This window comes from Erinaceus europaeus, chromosome 3, assembly GCF_950295315.1.
Source record: "Erinaceus europaeus chromosome 3, mEriEur2.1, whole genome shotgun sequence".
In the NCBI taxonomy this organism is placed as follows: domain Eukaryota; kingdom Metazoa; phylum Chordata; class Mammalia; order Eulipotyphla; family Erinaceidae; genus Erinaceus; species Erinaceus europaeus.
Genome location: NC_080164.1, coordinates 18,931,974 through 18,954,625, shown reverse-complemented (window position 1 = coordinate 18,954,625; position 22,652 = coordinate 18,931,974). Strand labels below are relative to the sequence as shown.

At 44.7% G+C, this 22,652-nt stretch overlaps 1 protein-coding gene across 7 annotated transcripts in view; it reads right to left on the bottom strand.

Annotated features, from left to right (window-relative positions):
- The window catches only part of LOC132537450 (phospholipase B1, membrane-associated-like), a 100,042-nt gene that overhangs the window by 36,781 nt on the left and 40,609 nt on the right, over positions 1–22,652 (bottom strand). For all 7 annotated transcript variants that reach the window (XR_009548881.1, XM_060186794.1, XM_060186796.1 and 4 more), the window contains 4 exons: positions 21,015–21,058; positions 9,031–9,139; positions 3,047–3,098; positions 2,240–2,320 (listed from right to left, as the gene is read on the bottom strand). Coding sequence is in view for 6 of the 7 variants with exons in the window: in XM_060186794.1 (XP_060042777.1) it covers positions 2,240–2,320; positions 3,047–3,098; positions 9,031–9,139; positions 21,015–21,058 (286 nt within the window). In the remaining variant the exon portion in view is untranslated. The remainder of the gene's footprint in view (positions 1–2,239; positions 2,321–3,046; positions 3,099–9,030; positions 9,140–21,014; positions 21,059–22,652) is intronic.

The window sequence follows — 22,652 nt, the reverse complement described above, 5'->3', positions numbered from 1 at the left end:
GTTCACTTCCTAGCAAAGTCTCAAAACCTAGATATAGGCCAGGTCCTGTTAGAGCAAATATTCACATGTATCCATAAATTAGGGCAAAATATATACCTGAAAGCAAAAATACACAACAGTTTGTATTTGTAGTGAGTCAGTATCAAGTTCATAATGAAATAGTGTCTACTTAGACTTAGATACCCTCCTCACCTACTTCCTATTACAGTTCTCTCACTCACTCCAAAGCTAACTTTCTCAAAGCAAGGACTGCAAAAGCTGAATAAGGGCAAGAGACTGGCATATTTTAATGATGACTCTTTAGTTACTATCAGGCCACCCCATCAACTGGGGCCCTAGTCGAGGAGTCCTGAGATTCCCAAACAGACATGATGGGCCTAGATCTTGAAAAAATCCCTCTCTCCATTGTTACTAGTCTTTTCTTGTTGGTATGCTTCTAAAAACCCCTTCTGTTTCATTAGTTTAATCCCCCCTGCTTAACACTATTCTATTTACATAACCATTTCATTCTATTTACATAACTGCTGTTAACAAGCACCACCCTCCCTCCAGGGCATTGGTGGTTCAATGGTAGAATTCTTGCCTGCTCCGCCCCCTCTCCTTGTCACACCCTGATTTTCACCAGTCACTTTTCTCTCCACCCTCTCTATGTCACATCCTGTTCCCACCCTACTGGGCTAGTATATTTATAAGGACAAGATTGTAGTTTTTAGTTTAGCTTAGCTTGGTATAGATTGCGCTGCGTCCTGCATGAATAAAGAGATACTGCATACAGCTCAACCATGAGTCCCTGGTTGTCTGTTACCTGCCCGTGAAGCCAGCCCGGCGAAAACAACATTTTTTATCAGGAACAACACAATAGACCCCTTTGTGGGCCCCCATAGGACCTTACCCTCAACCTGGATCAACAACAGTAGAGAATGTTCCATCCTCTGAAGGGAAGATGGACAACATACTCTATGCTATGCCTGGGGAAGATGGGTCCTGATATTGGGGCAGCTTGGAATGTTCCTACTCATGTTCACAGAATGTGAGCTCAGATCTACAGGGATGCAGAGGTCACATAAGCTCCTAAGTTGAATATGGGCCTCAGATCACATCAAATCGATGGGGTTTACAGTCAACAATATTTATACCCCTTTCCCATATTAGGGGGATACTCTCTTTCCTGTTTCAGCTTTCTGGTTCTTTTCCCAGCCATGACATCATCTCCCCAGACAATAACTTGTATCCACCTGCATATCAGATTTCAGGCTCGGGGAAAAAAAAAGAAAAAGAAAAAAACTAGTATAGCCACAAGCCCTTTGGAATATAACTAAAATATGCCTACTAGCTATCTATAAAATGGAGGACACCCCCAATACTTCATCTGCACTATTCCAGCCTTTAGGTCTATAATTGATCAACAATTTGTTTGGCTTTGTATGCTAACTCTCTTTTCAACCACCAGGTTCTAGATGCTAGTGTGATGCTGACCAGATTTCCCTGGACAGACAACCCCACCAATGTGTCCTGGATCTCTGCTTCCCCAGAGCCCTTTCCCACTAGGGAAAGAGAGAGACAGGCTGCGAGTATAGATCGACCTGTCAACGCCCATGTTCAGTGGGGAAGCAATTATAGAAGCCAGACCTTCCACCTCCTGCATCCCACAATGACCTTGGGTCCATACTCCCAAGAGGGTTAAAGAATAGGAAAGCTATCAGGGGAGGGGAGAGGATACAGAGTTCTGGTGGTGGGAATTGTGTGGAGTTGTACCCTCTTATCCTATGGTTTTGTCAATGTTTCCTTTTTATAACTAAATAATTAAAAACTTATTCAGAATACTGCTCATTTCTGATTCTTAGAAGGTGCTGGGGAGCTAACTAATAAACTCTTACACACATGTCCCCTGTGCTATCTGCATTATATCCTTGGACCCCAAGGCACACTTCAATGGCTACTCTCCAGATCTCCATGCTTAGGATTTAAAATACTGAAATGCAATAATGGGGAAGGAAATGAAGCTTTTATGCATTTGTTATGCTACTGAGTAGCTCCCTGGCTTAACATTTTAATTCTATGCACTTAGAGGTAGAGACAAACAGAGGGAGAGAGAAAGTAGAGCCAGAGAGAATGGGAAGTGAGGAAAGAGAGAGAGACAGAGAGAGAGAGATAGATAGATAGCATAGCACCACTCCATCATCCACAGAGCTTCGTCTGCACTGTCCACTGAGTTTCCATGCAGTGCCTAGTGACCTACCGGGTCTTCACAGTAATTACAGAGGTCGTTGCCTCCCGTAAACAGAGTCACTAACTTCCAATCTTCTTCAAAATTTATGGTCTGAAAAAATAAGAAACAAATAAATATCTTGCCCAGAAGCAAAACCAAGTAAATACAAGCTTGCTGAATGCTAGTAGGGATGGGCCTCACTCACTCACCAGGTAGATTATGGATTTGGTGAATTTTTTTTTTTGGCTTAGGGGTCTGGAGCTCACAGGTTACAGGTAGGAGGGGTTAATCATGAATGTTTTATATTAATTTATTCATTTTTATGAGGAAGGAAGGGAGAGAGAGAGAGAGAGGTATCAGAGCACTATTCTGGCACATTGCAGCATCAGAGATCAAACCTACAGTCGCATGCAAGTCCTGCACTCCATTCACTGAATCATTTCCTCAACTGTTTTTTCTTTTTCTTTTTTTTTAAATAGGTTTTGTTTTTTTGTTACCAGAGCTTCACAGCTCTAGGGCCATCTTTTTCAGACACAGACAAGGACAGAGAAGTAGGGAGAATAGGAAAGACACCACAGAACCGCCCTCCAGCCCCACCCCAGTGCCGGGGAGCAGGCCATGAGCCTGGGTCATGAGAATGGCAAAAGGTGCCTTCCCTTGTGAGCCGTCTTGCCAGCCCTCAGACCCTCCACTTAAAAGATGGACTCTATGATTTTTAAAGGAGAAACTGTTCTCCCTCATTATCTTCCTCCATGTCCCAGTCACCAGGGTTTCTTCTACCCACATCCTATACCAAGGAGTCGTCCTATTGTTCCAGGGCAACTCTGACAGATTCACCTTGTCATTTTTCAACATTTGCACCAGCTCCTTGGCCTGGGTTGTCACATCCCTGTAAGAACATATGGATAATCTTATGTGGAGAATTAGTGCTGTGAAGCTGGGGTCAGGAGGAGTGCTTTGTGGAATGCAGGGACCAAATATTGAGCTGAGGAAGGCCCTGGAGTGCCTCCTTGGGGAAGTGGACTGTAAACAGCCCTGGCACAGAGGTCCTTTCAGTGTCCCCTGGAGTGGTAGTGGGGAGTCACAGTTGCCCCTGGGAAAGGGCAGAGCACCCCACATAGGATGGGCAAACTGTTTCCTGCCTGGTCTATGTGAACAAATTCTTGTTACAATAAATACTTATTTTTTGAGAGATATAGAATGAAAGATACACACACACACACACACAGAGAGAGAGAGAGAGAGAGAGAGAGAGAGAGAGAGAAATCAGAACACTGATTAGCTCTGGCATGTGGTGCTAGGGATTGAGACTTGGGCGTGGAAGTCTTTTGCATAATCGTGATGCTATTTCTCCAGCCTGTGAATAAATTACTTTTTATGACAGATAGATTAAAGCACTTCACCAACATCTTTGGAGTTGCAACCATTTTGGCTTTGTGGGGTATTTTTAAGTGCTGTCATCATGTGGTACAGTACCAGGGATGAAGCCCAGGGCCTAATGCATGCAGAGAAGGTTTACTGCTGCTGGTCACTTTCCTTCCAAGAAAGGCTCAAGGAAGGCCAATAAAATGCTGTGTGGGGGTGGTTGAGGCCACATGCACCTCTGTGGGAGCTTTCTGCCACAGGTGTCCAGACCTCAGCCCCTAACCCTCAAGCTAATATGGGGGTTATACCTGGGTCAACACTTAATCTTCTCTAACTGTGGGAATCTGACTTGAACTGTCATCTCAGAAAGACTCAGAGGCTGAGAAAATAAAAGTCCTTATCTTCTAGAATCATCAGGAGTAGGCAACAAGATAGGCAGCGCTGCTGTGAGGAGTGAGTGGCAATTACTCTTGGTAACGGACAGGCTAGACTCGAAACCTGGTCTCACCACTAACCTGACTGGAGACCCTGACAAAGTGCTCAGCTATGAAAGCACTTCCTGGACAGTGGAGATAGATGGGCGGGGGGGGGGGTATGCCATGTCATAGGCAGGGCTATGGTTCAAGTTCTAGCACCACAGGGAAGATGTGGTGCTGTCGCTCTTGCTGTTGGTTTATCTGAATGGAAAAAGTGGCTCAGAAGCAGAGAAAATCTGGAGAGTCAGTCACACATGGATAAATATCAGCTCCACCAGCAATAAGTGAGTGCATTCTTGCTTGATTATTTCTAAGGCAGCACCAGGAAAAGAAACACATGTCTCACACAAGTACCATGGTGCACCACACTGCAAGGAGCCTCCCTAGCGTGGATTTTTGATACCATGTATGTAAAAGCAGAGAGTGCATAATGAGAATCAGAGGAAAGAGACACTGACGCACTATTCTGCCCTCCAGAGAGTGCCCTCTGGTGCTTTCATAATGTGGCCATGTGGTGCCAGGGATCAAATCCAAGGATGTGGTGTCACATGGCCCCAGTACACTTTATTTATAGAGCTCTTAGGTTGATTACATCCTTTCTCTCTTTCTCTCACACCTATAGAAATTGGTTTATGAATCTTAGTTGTTTTGACATATGGGTGAAGGAGTCTAAATAAAGCATCTTGGTCTCCATCTGGGTATCCTACAAGGATGTCCATTAAGAACTTAGAATAGCACATAGTAGGTATTCATACTGGAAATAGTACACAGAATTGTTTATGCCATCATTATCAAGATCATATTCTTTAAAATTTTTTTTTATATTTATTTTCCCTTTTGTTGCCCTTGTTGGTTTTTTATTGTTGTTGTTATTGATGTCATTGTTGTTAGGACAGAGAGAAATAGAGAGAGTAGAGGAAGACAGAGAGGGCAAGAGAGAGAGAGAGACCTGCAGACCTGCTTTACCACCTGTGAAGCGACTCCCCTCCAGGTTGGGAGCTGGGGGCTTGAACCAGGGTACTTAGGCTGGTCCTTGCATTTTACACCACATGCACTTAACCAGCTGTGCTACCACCTGACTCCATCAAGATCATATTCTTATCATCATCAATAGAGCTCTTGGCAGAGTTTTTTTTCAATATTTATTTTATTTATTTATTCCCTTTTGTTGCCCTTGATGTTTCATTGTTGTAGTTATTATTGTTGTTGTTATTGATGTCATCATTGTTGGATAGGACAGAGAGAAATGGAGAGAGGAGGGGAAGACAGAGACAGGGGAGAGAAAGACAGACGCCTGAAGACTTGCTTCACCACTTGTGAAGCGACTCCCCTGCAGGTGGGGAGCCGGGGGCTTGAACTGGGATCCTTACGCTGGTCTTTGCGCTTTGTGCTGCCTGCGCTTAACCCACTGCGCTACCACCCAACTTCCAGCAGAGTTTTTTGTAGCAGGAAGTATTAGTTGTCCTAGTTGTCTCACAACTAGCTGGTCTGGTCTTGGTTACAGCAGACTAGATAGCAGACAAACATGGGGAACTATGGTTAGGTCACTTAGCCATTCTGGGCTTTGGTGTCCTCATCTACAAACCTGAAATTACCAGGGGGAACTGCTTTTACCATACAGGATTCTGAAGCAGTGACTACTTCTCTGCGTCTGTCTCAGTATCATCAGGAAGAATGAATGATCCCTGATTCTCTGCTCTATTCAGTTAAGGGGCTGAACAGAATGAAGATCTCAGAAACACGAAATGACTCTGTGACCAACACATGGGTGTATATGTACAAAGGATTATTCTCAAACATGGAATAAAACCTGCTGGACAACAGACCATGTGGTCAGATCGATGCAGTTGTTCAAGCTGCTCTGTCTCTTCGTGCGGAAGTTTCTTCATCTGTAGTATGGGAACAAACATCCATAACTCTTCCCTAGGACACACAATGTGCTTGGAAAAAGGGATTATTGGCACAAAAAAAGTCCAGTGAGTTGGGGGAAATCAGGGAAGGAAATACAGGGATAGACATATAAACCAACAACATTTTGGCTATTTTTATGCTCTCACATCTAAAGTCTCATATTTGGATGACTTCCTGACTAATGTTGCTTAGAACTGCCTCTTCTCTTTTATCACCAGCTGACATATTCTTGGAAAAAGCCAAGTGAATGTAATATTAAAATAAACCAAGCCACAGTAGGCTGTAAATCACTAGCCTTTTATCCTTCCATTCTCCACCAAAAGGAAAACCATCCCTTGCCAGTCATCATACAATCTATTAGATTTTGTGTGATTATCTGCTTTGGATAATTTGTGTCATATTTCTTGTCGTAAGTAGAGAAGAAAAGTTACTCAGGTGACTGGTAGCCCCAGGCTGGAGTTGAAGCTAGGGGTCAGATGGTAAAAAATCTAGGAACAGAACACAGAAATCTCTAAGGACTAGATGGTAAAGTGAGGTCTGAAAATTTTCTGGGAATAAACAACACAGGACTAAGAATAAGAGATCTTTCTGGGAGTTGGGCTGTAGCGCAGTGGGTTAAGCGCAGGTGGCGCAAAGCACAAGGACCGGCAGAAGGATCCCGGTTCCAACCCCGGCTCCCCACCTGCAGGGGAGTCACTTCACAGGCGGTGAAGCAGGTCTGCAGGTGTCTATCTTTCTCTCCCGCTCTCTGTCTTGCCCTCCTCTCTCCATTTCTCTCTGTCCTATCCAACAATGACAACAACAATAATAACTACAACAATAAAACAACAAGGGCAACAAAGGGAATAAATAAATAAAATAATTTTTTTTTTTAAAAGAAATCTTTCTATTGAATTTTCAATAGACAAGTGTGGAATTCATTTGCTCTTTGACCAGGCAAAAAACCCAAAGGAGCACTCCAGGCTGAGGGAATCTTCAAAAGAAAAGCAGCTACAGAACACAAGAAAGTCAGCCCTAGACAAGCTCACCATTGCACCCTGGAATCCCACCTCTCCAGAGCCCCGCCCCCTAGGGAAAGATAGAAACAGGCTGGGAGTGTGGATTGACATGCCAACGCCCATATCCAGCAGAGAAGCAATTACAGAAGCCAGGCCTTCCACCTTCTGCACCCATAATGACTCCGGGAAGGATGAAGAATAGAAAGGTCTTCAAGGGAGGGGATGGGATATGGAAATCTGGCAGTGGGAATTTTGTACAATTGTGCCCCTCTTATCCTATGATCTTGTTGATATTTTTTATTTTATAAATAAATTTAGGGGGCTGGGTGGTGGCACGCCAAATTGAGCACACATGTTACAGTGCACAAGGATCCAGGTTTGAGCCCCTGGACCCCACCTGCAGGGGGAAAGCTTCACAAGTAGTGAAGCGGGGCTGCAGGTGTCTGTCTCTCTCCCTATCACTCCCTTCCCTCTCAATTTCTGACTGCCTCTAGCCAACAAATAAAGATTATCTTTTTTTTAAAAAAAGGAAAATAAATAAACTTTAAAAAGAAAGAAGGAAAGAGAAAGAGAAAGAAAGGAAGTTAGCCCTGCTCCCAGGAGCTGTGCCTTGTGTCCTGGATCACGGCATGGTGGTCCCTTTACTTACACAGTTTCCTTAAGTGGGTCATGCAACTCAGCTGCATTGCTGCTTTGTGCCCCACACTGGTCCCACTGATAGGGTTACAGGTGGTCCCATCTTTCTCTCTGTTCAAAATATTGCGAGGATATGAACTGAGAGCCACATGCATGTGCCATTCCTAGATGTAACCCACAACTGAAAGTCTGTCAATTTGGTCAGAGAGGTTGGGGTTAGGGAGATAAGAGAAAGACACCAAAGCACTGCTCCACCATCCAGAGAGCTCCCTTGATGTTGTCCATGGTGCTCCTAGGTGGTGTCAGGGATCCAAGTTGGGGCTTAACACATAGCAGGGCAAGCGCTTTATTCACCAAGTCATCTACCAACTCCCAGACCATATCTCTTAGACAAGGCAAAGTCAGATGAGGCTAGGCAGTGGGTGATGGCCAGACCTCAGGTTTCAGAGTTTCCCTTGACCCACAACCTCTGCCCCAGGATAGGCACTATTCCTATGGCACAGAGAAGGTGCCAAGCCTAGAACTTGACTTCCCTGGACAGATGACCTCACCAACGTGCCCTGGAATCTCACCTCCAAAGACAGAAACAGGCTGGGGGCATGGGTCAACATGTCAATGCCCATGTCCAGCAGAGAAGCAATTACAGAAGCCAGAATGCCCACCCCCCCAAATAACTTTGATCCATATTCCCAGTGCAGAAGAAATAACAGGGGAAGATGACCAGAGGGCTCTGAAGTCCAACTCCATCAGGACTTCTCTCAGAAGAGAGAAGAAACAAAGGAGGACATTTGGAAGTAGTAATAGGCATAGGTGTGATTTAGAAAGGAAGAGAAGGCAGGACTGTAAAAAATAAATAATTTTTAAAGGGTAAATATAAACAGTTATAAAAATAATAGTTAACCCCTATCTGCAACCTTGGGAGAAGTGCTGTAGCTCCCAATGGAGGGAATGGGGATACACAACTCTGGTGGTAGGTAGGAGTGGTGTGGAATTATACCTGCTATCTTATAATTTTGTCAATCAATACTTAGTCACTAATAAAATTTAAAAGAAAGAAAGAAAAAGCTGTCCAGAAAGCATGTCCAAGGGAGGAAGGGGAGAGGACACAAGAGAAAGGCAGAGCATCAAGTGATCAGCACCGGGACTCCGAGGAGACAGGAGATGCGCAGAGGAGGCAGAATAACTAGGTCAGAGCCTAAACCTGGCCTCAGAGTCCATTGGGACTAGTTCTGGGGGTGGGGGTCGGGTTGGGAGGGGCCAGTAGCTTTCTGGGTCCCACAGAAAGAAAGAGAGCCCATCTTGTCAGTGACACTCATACATTTTCCCCCAAGGCCAGCCCCCCACCTTCAATCACAGACCCCTGGGCAGACCAAGTCACGGCACCAGGTCCCCAAGTAACCAGTGTAGGTTACCCCAAGGGACCCCCTCCGCTCACCCAGATTTGGCTCCTGACACAGCCCGGTTTAGGCGGGCCCCAGCACTGTTTTGGTCCCCGGTGCCCGTAGAGTAGCCTATCAGCTTGGCGTTGAATTCCCGGAGGATGTCTGGAAATGCAAAGAAAGACAGGCTCAGTAAGCACCCCAAAGCAAGCGGCAAGGGCCTCTGACAAGTGCCAGTGGGTGTTGGGGACGAAGCAGAGCCCACCCCAAGCCCTTGGGTGCTTCTCTCATGCCTTTGTTTTTGTTTTCCTTTTCTATATATAACTTTACCGATACAAAACGCACGTCATAAAATTTAACTTGTTTTACTTTATTCTACTTTTATTAAAGGTAATGTAGTTTATAAATTGCCTTGGTTTCTGGACTTCAATTTTTCACCCCTGAAAATCCACCAATTCTAAGTATACATGTGAATGGCCTTTAGCATATTCATATAGTTCTGTAATTATCACAGTAATCAACTCAGAAACACTTTCATTATCCTCTCCCCCAAACCCCTGTATTTATTTATTTATTTATTCATTTATTTATTCTGGAGACAGACAGATAGGAATTGAGAGGGAAGGGAGGCAGACACTTGCAGTACCATTCTACCCCTGTAAGTAGGGACCAGGGGCTTGAACCTGGGTCCTTGTTCACTGTAATGTGTGTGCTCTCCCAGCTGTGCCCCGCCTCTCCACCACATGCACTTGCAGTTCAGCCCTTATTCCTTCCAACCCTGTGGCAACCACTCACTTTTCATTCTTTATAGATTAACTTTTCATAGTTTATGACTTTTATAAATGTCAAGGAAATGGAGTGCAATAATAGTTCTTTTGTCCCTAGCTTGTCTCACTTAGCCTAATGTTTTCTATGTTAACCCACTTTCAGGTATGGTTCAACATCGCATTCCTTTTTATTCCTGAATAATATTCCATTGTGTGGATATATTTTCTTTATTCACTCTTCAGTGGATAGGCATCTTGATAGTTTTTTTTTTTTGCTATTATGATTAATTCCAATGTGAACATTTACATACAACTTTTAATGTAGATTTCTCTAGGATATATAGGAGTGGAAGTGCTAGATGATATGGCAAGTTGTTTGAGTCATTATGGAACAAACATTTCTAGAACTTACAGATCTTCCCCTAGCGCACACCCTCCACAACATACCAAAAAACAAAGCTGTATCATTTCACATTCTTCTCAGTAGTACAGAATGGTTTCCGTTTCTTTTAGATTAAGAAACTATGCAATAGAGACTGGCTGGTGGAGCACATGATTGAGCATACATGCTACAATGTGCAAGTACCTGGGTTCGAGCCCCTAGTCCCCACCTGCAGGGGGAAAGCTTTACGAGTGGAGAAGCAGTGTTGCAGGTGCCTCTCTATCTCTCTCACTCTCTATTTCCACCTTCCTTCTTGATTTCTGGCTGTCTCTATCCAACAAATAAGCAAAAATAATAAAACATTTTTAAAAAGAAACTATGGAATATATAGTCAATGGAATATATTCATCACTTAAAGAAGATGATATATATATATTTTTTTTTTTTACCAGAGCACTGCCCAGATATGGCTGATGGTGGTGTAGGGGATTGAACCTGGGGCTTTGGAGCCTCATGCATAAGAATCTTTTTCCATAACCATTATGCTATCTACCCCCATCTGATATTGCATTATTAGGGACAAAATGGACAGAAACAAATGATTATGGCTAATTAAGTAAGTGAGGTAAAAGTCAACTAATGGATGGCTTTACTTGTGGAATATAAAAAACAAATACATGAAATTGTAAAAGAAAGGGAGAAATATAGGAAGAAAGGAAGGAAGGTGGAAAGAGTTGTTGTTAAAATTCGGAAGGCTCTTGCTGGCCGGGCGGGTCTAGCTTCACGGCGGGTAACAGAGACGCGGAGATGGCTGGGCAGGGAAGCTGTATTTCTTTATTCAGGAAGGAACCCTCTCGAACTCTGGAACTCTGCAACTCTTCAACTGTGGAACTCTCTCTTACTCTGTAACTCTGAAACTGGCACTCAGGAACCCTGGAACTCTCACGGGGTTCCTCGGGGCAGGGCCAAGCGGGCCCGCGAAAACTAACTGGACTGATCTAATTCTCTCAGTGGGGGAGGGCTAGAACAAACCAATGTAAAGCATACAACAAAGAGTGGCCAAATTGTCTTTTAAGATATTGTTATTGTTATGCCCAGAAGTTCGAGTCCCAATCTCACGCAAAGAAGACCTACTATCTATGCCACCAAAGACGTCATCTTAGGACATCCAGGACACCCGGACCAGATTTCTTACATCCTTACTTGGCAGAATCTAGTAGAGAACTCCCCCTTCTTGACTAACAATTTCTTCTCCACAGGGTTCGTGACCCGCTGTTCTTGCTTTGAAGGATTTTCGTCGCTGACCTGCTGCCCCTTCTGCGTCCCCTCTCACTGCCCCCTCATACCCTATTCTCCAAGGTGGTCCCGAAGAAGACCTCCTAGAGTACCCTCCTCCCTATCAACCTCAACCTCCCCCAGTCCCACAGGAACCCCTGGCAGCAGGCCAGGACTTTTGGAGCCCTCCTCATATGAGAGCCCATACAGCCCAGAGAACCCTTGATTCGGTGGTCCTGCCCCTCCAAGCCCTAGGACCCCCGAATAAGAATGGCGAACAACTAATACAGTATTGTCTTCCACTAGTGATCTTTATAATTGGAAAATGCAGAATCCTAGGTTTTCAGAAAAACCAGCAACACTCATTGATCTATTAGATTCTGTTGTTTTTACCCATCAGCCAACCTGGGACAATTGCCAGCAGAAATATGGAGGCATATGGAATGTTCACTCCCCTAGATCCAGAAGCTCCAGAGAATAAGTCAGTAGTAATTATGGCCTTTGTAAACCAAGCTGCCCCTGATATAGTAGATTAAGTCTTTACAGGAATTATTGGCAGTAGTGGAGAAAGTCTTTAACAACCGAGAGACCCCTGAAGAACGCCAATTTCAGACAATGACAGCAGCTAATGAGCGACAGACTTGCAGCCTCACTAAGGTATTGTTGGCAGCTACCGCTAAAGGTGCTTGGTGGAAAGGCCAAGAGGCCCACCCTCCCTGAAGGTTTGAAAAGAGCAGAAGTCCATGCAGGGAGGGAAAAAAGAAGCTCCTTGAAGATCATTGTGCATATTGCAGGGAAATGGGTCACTGGGCCAGAGAGTGTCGGAGAAGAAAGGAGAGACAAAAAGACACTGGGACAAAAATCCTAGAACTGGGTGACTAGGGACGATGGGGTTCGGGTCCCCTCCCTGAACCCAGGGTAATTTTAACAATAGAGGGGAAACCTGTTAGCTTTTTAGTAGATACAGGGGCTCAACATTCAGTATTAACCCAGTCCATGGGAAAACTATCCAAACAAAAGACCTGGGTACAAGGAGCGACTGGCATGTAACAATATTCGTGGACTACTCAGAGGACTGTGGACTTGGGGAAGGGAGAGGTATCTCATTCTTTATGCTTGTTCCCGAATGCCCCTACCCCCTTCTTGGGAGAGACCTGCTTTCCAAGATGGGAGCAACCATTACTTTCCAACCCCAAGGACCAGTAGTTGTGACCACTGACTCCATGCCAGTTCCTATCCTGACTTTAAATTTGGCTGATGAATACCAGCTTTACCAGAAACCCAGCCCTTCAGAGCCTCCTCCCCAGATGATAGTCTGGATGAATAAATTTCCACTTGCATGGGCTGAAACAGGAGGAATGGGTCTGGCAGAACATCAGACCCCCATCTGGATAGAACTTAAATCTGGGGTAGAGCCGATCCAAGTTCGACAGTATCCTATTCCTCTAGGAGCCCGTAAGGGTATTGCCCCCCATATCAGGAGATTAAGGGAGTTGGGCATTCTGGTATCTTGTCAGTCAACTTGGAACCCCACTTTTACTGATAAAAAAACAGGCATGGGGGACTACAGACCCGTTCAAGACCTACAAGAATTAAATAAGAGGGTTGTAGACATACATCCTACAGTACCCAACCCCTACACACTCCTTAGTTCCTTAGATCCTGACCGATTATGGTAATCAGTCCTTGACCTAAAAGATGCCTTCTTTAGCCTCCCCTTAGCACCAAAGGCCCAGCTAGTATTTGCCTTTGAGTGGCAAGACCCTGAGGCAGGATTCAGTGAACAGCTGACTTGGACCGGCTACCATAGGGCTTCAAAAACTCTCCCACCATCTTTGATGAGGTGCTGCGCCAGGACGTGAGTGAGTACCAGCAGGCACACCCCAAGGTCTCCCTTTTACAGTATGTTGACGATCTCCTGGTGGTGGCCAGAACAATGGAAGAACATTGTAACAGTACTGAAGATCTCCTTCAAGTCTTGGGAGATCTAGGATATAGAGCCTCTGCAAAGAAGGCTCAGCTGTGCCGGAAGAAAGTGACCTATCTGGGATATATCCTCAGCGAAGGGCAAAGGTGGTTGTCTGAATCAAGAAAAGAAACTATACTTAAGATACCTACTCCCATGACCAGACGGGCGGTAAAAGAATTCTTGGGGTCAGTGGGATTTTGGGCTGTGGGTCCCCAGTTTTGCTGAAATAGCAAAACCCCTTTATGAGGCGACCTGAGCAGGGCAGCCTTTTAAATGGAATGAGGCTCATGAGAACGCCTTTAAACTACTAAAGCATGCCATGTTGTCTGCTCCGACCTTGTGACTGCCTGATGTGACTAAACCCTTTCACCTTTTTATAGGAAAAGCAAGGGATATCAAAAGGGGTCCTAACACAAACAATAGGGCCCTGGATGCGGCCAATAGCTTATTTATACAAAAAAAACCTAGATTCAGTAGCAGCCAGATGGCCACCATGCCTCCGTATCATAGCTGCTATGGCCATGTTGACAAAGGATGCTCAGAAGTTGACTCTCACAAATTGACTGTGACTACTCCTCATGCTGTAGATAGAATTCTCCGAAAACCTCCTGACAGGTGGATCAGCAATGCCTGGTTAACTCATTATCAAGCCTGCTGCTAAATCCACCCATCATTCAGTTCTCATCCAGAGCATCCTTGAACCCTGCTACCTTGATCCCTGACCCCGAATTAGACGCTCCCTTACATGATTACTCTGAGATTTTGAGCTACACATCCAGCCTCTGGGAAGACCTGAAAGACCAACCTTTAGAAGGAACTGAAGTGAACTGGTATACTGATGGGAGCAGTTTCATCAGAGATGGGGTAAGGAATGCTGGGGCCAGGGTAACTACAGAACATGAGGCTGTGTGGGCAGCTGCCCTGCCCGTAGGGACTTCGGCCCAAAAATCTGAATTGATTGCCCTCACAAAAGCCCTCAACCCAGGAAAAGGGAAAAGACTTAACATTTACACTGATAGCCGCTATGCCTTTGCCACAGCCCACATCCATGGGGCTATGTACTGAGAAAGGGAACTGCTCACAGCTGAAGGGTAAAGCTATTAAAAAAACAATGGGAAGTGTTAAACCTATTTGAGGCTATCTGGATGTCAGATGAGGTTGCCATAATACATTGCCCTGGACACCAAAAGGGAGAAAGTCCTGTGGCACAGGGCAACCGCCTAGCAGATACCACAGCCAGACAAGTCACATTGGAAAGAACTGACAAATTGGTTTTTTGTCTGCCAGACCCTGGAAAGCCCACCCTGCCTGATGAGCCAGAATATACATCAGATGATGAGCTCCAGATAAAAAAGTTACCTCTTGCTGACAAGTGCGGTAACTGGTGGGTAACAGCTGATGGTAAACTCATCTTACCCCAAGTCATGGCCAAACACCTGCTACAGCATATACACAGAACTACCTACCTGGGACAAAGAAAAATTACCAAACTGTTGCAAAAAGCCAGCCTGAGAATCCACCATAAGAGCCAACTGATTAAGGAAACAGTTGCAGAATGCAAAGCCTGCAGACTTGCAAATCCTAGCAACCAGCCTAGAACTTCTGGGGTACGTGAGAAAGGAACCAGACCAGGTGCCTACTGGGAGATAGACTTCACTGAGGTAAAACCTGGAAAATATGGTTATAAATATATGTTAGTGTTTGTAGACACCTTTTCAGGATGGACTGAGGCATTCCCGACCAAAAGGGAGACAGCCTAGACAGTGGTGAAGAAACTACTCGAAGAGATTTTTCCCGGGTTTGGTATGCCCCTTCAGTTAAGTTCAGATGGTGGTCCAGCCTTTGCTTTCCAGGCAACCCAGAACTTGGGAGGTGTCCTTGGGGCAAAATAGAAATTACATTATGCCTATAGGCCCCAAAGCTCAGGACAGGTAGAAAGGATGAATATAACTCTAAAAGAGACCTTAACAAAATTAACTATGGAGACTGGCATAGACTGGGTAACTCTCCTTCCCTTTACCCTTTATAGAGTAAGAAATACCCCCCTATACTGCAAAGCTGACCCCATCTGAGATCATGTTCGGTCATCCCCCTCCCATAATCCCAGCCTTGAGATCAGACTTGCTCACTGATATTAATGATCAGGACATGCTTGCCTCTTTACAGATAATAGCTCAAGTCCAAAAGCATGTGTGGCCAAGACTGAGAGCAATATATGAAGCTTCACCCTATCCAAACCCTCATCCCTTCCAGCCTTGGTCTTGGTCTTGACCCTCTCCAAACCCTCATCCCTTCCAAGACTTGGTCTTGGTGAGACGCTACCAAAAAGAGACACGTGAGCCCTGGTGGAAAGGACCATATACTGTCATCTTAGCCACTCCCATGGCCCTGAAGGTGGATGGTATTGGCTCGTGGATCCACCACTCCCACGTCCATGCAGCAGAGACAGAAGAGTTCAAGACCAGATGGCAAGTCAAGTCTGTTCCCAAACACCCGCTCAAGCTCTGGTTGGTCTGCTCGTGACTCTGTAGACTCTTTCTCTCCTGGTGACTCTAATCTTTGTTCCTGCTACTACTGCTCCTCACGGACTGGGACAGTGGTCAGAAACAGAGATTGGCCCAAGATTGGGCCCTAAAAGTTACAAAAAGACAAGGGGGAATGTGGGGTTGGAGGGGGGGGCCAAATATTGAGAGCAGCTGTTGGCCCAAGGCCAATTGTTCCTTGTTTCGTGTGGATATTTCCACCTGTGCCCACCCTGTGATAACTATAAAAAGGTGAGACGAGAAATGATCGAGGTCGCAGACTCTCCCTTTGCTTGGAAGGGTGTCAGTGGCCGAAGCTTAAGTATCCCAATAAAGGCTCTTGCTATTGCATGTGATTCTGGTATTCTTTGCATGAGATTGGGACTCAAACTTCTAGGCATAACAGTTATAACTATGGAAGCTATCTGAGATGGGGCTGGGGGAGACAGAACTTTGGTGGTGGGTGCATTATGGAACGACTTTCCTGTAATCTTAAAATCTTGCAAACCATTACCAAATCATTAATAAAATATATTTTTATTATCAGTGAATTCAAGAAAGTCTGAATTTTTTGGGGGGTGGGGATGTCTAATGACGAATTCAATCTCTTTCGTCTTACTAATCAAGATTTCTATTACTTCTATCAGTTCCAATGGTCTGTGCTTCTAGGAATTTTTTGCCATTTCATCTGTTATCAATGTATAGATATACAACTGATAATGGTATTCTGTTATTATCCCTTTCTTTCTCTCTTTCCCATTCTTTCTCTCCCTCTCTTTCTTCCTTCTTTTCTTCCTCCTTTCTTTATTTCTTTTCTTTTCTTTTTTTTTTAACCAGAGCACTGTTCAGCTCTGGCTTATGGTGGTGCAGGGAATTGAACCTGGGACTTGACGGAGCCTCAGGCTTGAGAGTCTGTTTGCATAACTGTTATGCTATCTACCCCCACCCTTCTTCCTCCTTCCTTTCCTTTCTTTCTTTCTTTCTTTCTTTCTTTCTTTCTTTCTTTCTTTCTTTCTTTCTTCCTCTCTTACCACAGCACTACTTAACTCTGGAAATTTATGGTATAGGGGGATTGGACCTGGAACCTCTCACATGCAAGCCCTGTGAACTGCCACTGCACCACTTTCCTGGCCCAAAATGTCTCCTCTTAAACTCCTGATTTTGATGTGCACTATCCCCCATCCCCTTCTTGGTCAGTTTAAAGTCTTGCCAATTTTGCTAATCTTTCCTATTGTATGCATTCTAGTGCCTTTACTCTATGGAATGTACACTTGTTTTTCACTTTAACCTCTCCCCATTCTGACTGAGACTTCCTTAGAGAAGGGTGTATGCTTCCCAGAGCTGCAAGTGTGTTCAGAATGTTAGTGACCTGAATTAGGAATAACTCAAAGGCCAGACAGGATGGCTTCCATTTCTTTCTTTTTTTAGATTAAGAAACTATAAAATAGGGGCACATGTTACAATGTGCAAGGACCTGAATTCGAGCCCCTGGTCCCCACCTGCAGGGGGAACCCCAGCTTCTCATTTCTCACAAAGGGCATTGTTTCCTGATCCACAGATATGGCAATAAAGCTGATGGCTAGCAGTCAGGTCTTTAGGGCATCATGCATCCTGCCGATGGTTCTTTATAATCAAACGTGGCAGACACCACAAAGATAAAGCACACTTATACTTTGTGTCTTTGGGGACATTGTAGCAATGGATGAAGGCTACTCAGATTTCTACTGAGTAGAAGGGTTGTGATGCCGTTAGCATTACCGAGACATAGAGCTGCATGCACTAGGAGGCAACGGGTTCAACACTGCCAGTGTGACCTAGCAGGCTGCTCGTGGCTTCTTAGTAATGTCCCAGAAAGGCACTACACAGTGGACAGAGCAGGAGCTTGCTGGTGTAAGTGGTTTCCTCTGCAAGTAATATTTGATCCTATTTCATTCTTAATGAGTTGTAGTTCTCAAAGGCCCCTTTTAGAAGGCAATATTAGCAGCCTTATATATTTTCCCCCTACATGTGGCTGACACATGGCTGTATTATTAGACTTATGTTTTTAAGAAGACACATCTTTAGAAGCTTTGGGGATGACACAGGGCATTCTCCTATTTCCCAACCACTCGGCACTGGATTAATCACAGGGTTAAAGTGAATAAACAGTCAAACTAAGGTTTTCTTCTGACTCCAGCTTCTCCTAAATTCTCTAGTATACTTCCATGTTGTTACTTCTCCCCATCCATTAAACTGTATTCACATCTCTAGTAAAAAAGAGTTTGCACAGGTTACATTCCATTGCATGCTAAGAGTGTTGGTCGTATACACAGGGGTTAACTCCTTTGTAAGTCATCATGTCAGAGGACGATCTGAAGGCAGGTGATTTCCCATCATTGTATCCACAATAATGGAATGGGAACTGGGGTCCAGTAAGGTATTATATATGTCAACTCACAGCCCAATCAACCACACTCACAAAAGTCCCCCCAATAATGTACTCATACAAGGGGAACTTATTTTTAGCTCTTATATGTAGAGTCAAAAACAAGGAAGACAGAGCATTCGTGACATGGACCTGAACCTACTATATTCAACAGGAAATAATGGGGGTGGGGGAGCTTTGGAATCCTGGTACATGATGAAGGCAAAGGCCCAAAGTTGCAGGGGAAAGTGCTGTGCAAATACTTACCATGGTGAGATGAGAAATCATACCCCTGCTGTGTCAGCAATGGCACTGTACACCACTCACTCTCCAACAAAATGATTTAAAAATAAATAAAAACAGGCAAAAAATGGGAAGTCTAATCAGATTGCTTCTGTGGAATTCCTAGCATTGATGATTTGGCGACTTAAAGCCCTAATGCTTCTTTGCTTCACACGATGTACTACAAAGGGTATGTACAAAGAAAGGACATAAGAACGGTACCAGTGAAGTCCAGCTCAGGGGGCACTGCTGACTGAAAGGTTCTAAGAGGAGTTTGATTAAACACAGACTGCAGATGTACTGTCAGAGCAAGCAGTGTGACGTGCATGTGCCATGGGTGACAGCAGATGAAAGGACAAGGTGCTGAGAGAACATGGTCAGGATTTGAAGATTTAGAATTTAAGTGGTAAACTTAAAGAACAATTTGTTTGGCTTTGTCAACTCTCTTGTCAGCCACCAGGTTCCAGATGCTAGCATGATGCCGACCAGACTTCCCTGGACAGACAACCCCACCAATGTTTCCTGGAGATCCGCTTCCCCAGAGCCCTTCCCCACTAGGGAAAGAGAGAGGCAGGCTGGGAGTATGGATCGACCTGTCAACGCCCATGTTCAGGGGAGAAGCAATTACAGAAGCCAGACCTTCATCCTTCTGCAACCCACAATGACCTTGGGTCCATACTCCCAGAGGGTTAAAGAATAGGAAAGCTATCAGGGGAGGGGATGGGATACAGAGTTTTGGTGGAGGGAATTGTGCGAAGCTGTACCCCTCTTATCCTATGGTTTTGTCAGTTTCCTTTTTATAAAAAAAATTTTAAAAAAAACCTCTGTGGATAAAATTACTATTTACCTCCATCCACTTGACTCAGGGCATATATATGGCACCAGAGCCTGTGTAAACTCTAAGTCCCTATTGCTCTGAGCTCACAGCTCATGGTCACAGCTGGGAACATTGCAGGCTGCACTATGTCAGGACCAGTCTCCCTCAAGTGGCAGGGTAGCATACCCCAGTCTTGTGTATGTAGACCGGCCTGTGTATATATATATAATAATAACTATGTGTTATCAGAGAGGAGGGACTGTACCTATGTGTTATGAGAAGTGAGGGGTGGAGCCTATGGGAGATGAGGGTTTCTACCTGTATGTCACTGACTATACTGTAAACCACTAATGACCTAATAACCTCAAAAATAAAAAGGTAATGTTATCACTATTAAATTCATTAAAAAATTCATCAATAAAATAGTAGAATAAAATACATTTTGTAAAGTTAAAAAAAATAGAACTGCTTAAGGATGCACATCTGAAACTTACATCATGCTAGCAGTGCCTCCCCAATAAAAATTCACTCACCATCCCAAGCAAGTCGATGATGAAATAAATACTCAAAGGAACGGGCTCCGGGCTCCTCTCATCTCATACTGTGGCAATAGCATGATTTCTGAAACCACCCCCTCTGCACTCAGCAGAGCGTAACGCAGGCTAGGGCTAGATCCCCGCCTCCCTGCCACAGTTTCTGTGCAGAGCACACAGGCTAAGGGGAGATGTACTTAGTTTCCCTCTGCCTTGAAACATCTCCCAATGATGTGTGCTAAGATTTTGCCTGAGCTCTAGTCGAGTCCCTTGTCCCCACCTGCGGGAGGGGGGGAGGGGGCTTCCTGAGTGGGAAGCAAGTCTATAATTGTCTCTCTGCTCTCTCTCTCTCTTCCTCTTTCCCTTCCTTTTCTTTCTATATTCTTTTTCATATTTATAACAAAAAGAAAGAAAGAAGATAATAAATGGCCAATGGGATGGTGGATTCATCATGTAAGCTCTGAGCATTAGAGGTAACTCTTCTGGCAAGTTTAAAAAAGAAAAGAAAAGAGAAAAAAGATTTTGCTTGAGTTCTTCTCTTATCATCTTCACTCCTTGGGCAAATAAAACTTAGGAAAGATAAGAAAATAAAGAAATGGAGGAGAGGAGAGGAGAGGAGAGGAACGGAGAGGAGAGGAGAGGAGAGGAACGGAGAGGAGAGGAGAGGAGAGGAGAGGAGAGGAGAGGAGAGGAGAGGAACAGAGAGGAGAGGAGAGGAGAGGAACAGAGAGGAGAGGAGAGGAGAGGAGAGGAGAGGAGAGGAGAGGAGAGGAGAGGAGAGGAGAGGAGAGGAACAGAGAGGAGAGGAGAGGAGAGGAGAGGAGAGGAGAGGAGAGGAGAGGAGAGGAGAGGAGAGGAGAGGAGACCCTGCAACACGTTTGTCCTGCTCAAGATGCATAGCTGAGCTAGTCTCTGGTCCTCTGCGGCCCTTTCTACTATGCCAACACCACCCGCACTCAACCAGGTGCACTACCACCCAGCCAACACTCAGCTCCCTGCCAAGCCTGCAGCGCCACCAGAGGGAGTCCTAGAGACACAGAGGACAGACCCAGCAAGTCTACAGTCCCAGGGGGACTCACATACACTTACTTGGCAGGGTGACCAGGGTTCTTAGGTTCTCATCTCCACCAATACTGTTGTGGGAACAAAAATAAAGTGAGTGTATCAGTGATGCTCAAACTCCACTGACACCATCAAGACAGAGCATCTCCTCCTAACGACACCTCAGCCCCCAGGGACTTGGGATTGGCACTGTCCTTGTGTTTCAGTAGAAAACCTGGAAAAAGAAAAAGCTAGAATCCAGTTATTTCTCAGACTCTTTAGAGCCAGCATCCAAACAAAGAACAAAAAAGGACTGAGTGGATTTAATGAACATGGCTGACTTGGGGGATGTCCTTCTCTGGTTTTACATCTAAGAAGCTGAAATACAGCAGACCATATTTAGCAGTTACCCAAAGGACCACCAGTCACTGAAGCCATATGCACTGTTTCCCTAGTAAATAACCTTACTATTAAAGCCATATGCACTCTGTTTCCCTAGTGAATAACCTTACTATTAAAGCCATACACACTGTTTCCCTAGTGAATAACCTTACTATTAAAGACATGAACCCCAATTCCACCTCCCCCCAAAAAAAGAAAAAAGAAAGATTTATTACATCTTTATTTTCTTGTCCAGAAGAATTTCATTTAGAGAAAACAAAGCCACTTTAAAAATTCAGGGGAGGGGATGGGATGCAGAGTTCTGGTGGTGGGAATTGTGTGGAATTGTACCTCTCTTATCCTATGGTTTTGTCAGTGTTTCCTTTTTATAAATAACAATAAAAGAAAACTAAGGGAAGGAAGGTAAAAAAAAATAGAAAAAATAAAAGTTCCAAGAACTGAAAGTTGGCTGGGCTAGGCATGGGAATATGTGGCATCCCAGAGTTGGCCGGGTGCCCTGCTTTGTCCATAGCCTGCAGGCTTTGCAAAGCTGGTCTGAGAACTTGGAAGTAGCTCTAAACATGGGTTTTAACTCTGAGCTGTAATGTGAGAGAGGATGCCAGGGAATTGGCAGCTAAGTTCAAGCTGGTGCACTCTGGCGATGGGCCTGAGCCTGGCCTTGGGGACACAGAAGTCAAGTCCAAGCTCAAAACTCAGGGGAGCCTAGACTGAGTCAGTAAGAAGAAACCCACCATGGAGTCAGTGTGACAGTCTAAGATAACTCACCCTCTCTGAGTCTTGCTTCATCATCCATAAAATGAAGGAAATTTTCTGTTTTGTTTTATAAACCATTTCAATGATTCAACAAGTGTTTTTACCTGTTTTGTGTCAGGTACTGTGTCAGACTTTTCAGTGTCCACAAAAGTGCTCAGGTTAACCAAACAGAGCAGAACTGTCTCAGATGTAAAGAGGAAGAGGCAAATTCAGAGAGGTTATGCAACTTGCCCATGGCTTCAGAGCGGAGAGATCCGTCACCACAACACTACAATCGTTGCCAAGACCAGACCTCCTCCTAAGATTGTTTCCCAAAGAAATAGAAGATTAAAAAAAAAAAAGTCATTACCAAATCCAGTGTTTGCCCTGGGTAAGCCTTCAGTTGTCATTTGAGAAGAATATAGTGAAGCTTAGGGAAGCTGAGAAAACCTTCCTCCAATTAGACTGAGACATTTTGTCCTATGGGAAAGCACTAGCTGGGGGAGCCGGGCAGTAGCACATGGTGCAAAGCACAAGGACCAGCCTACGGAT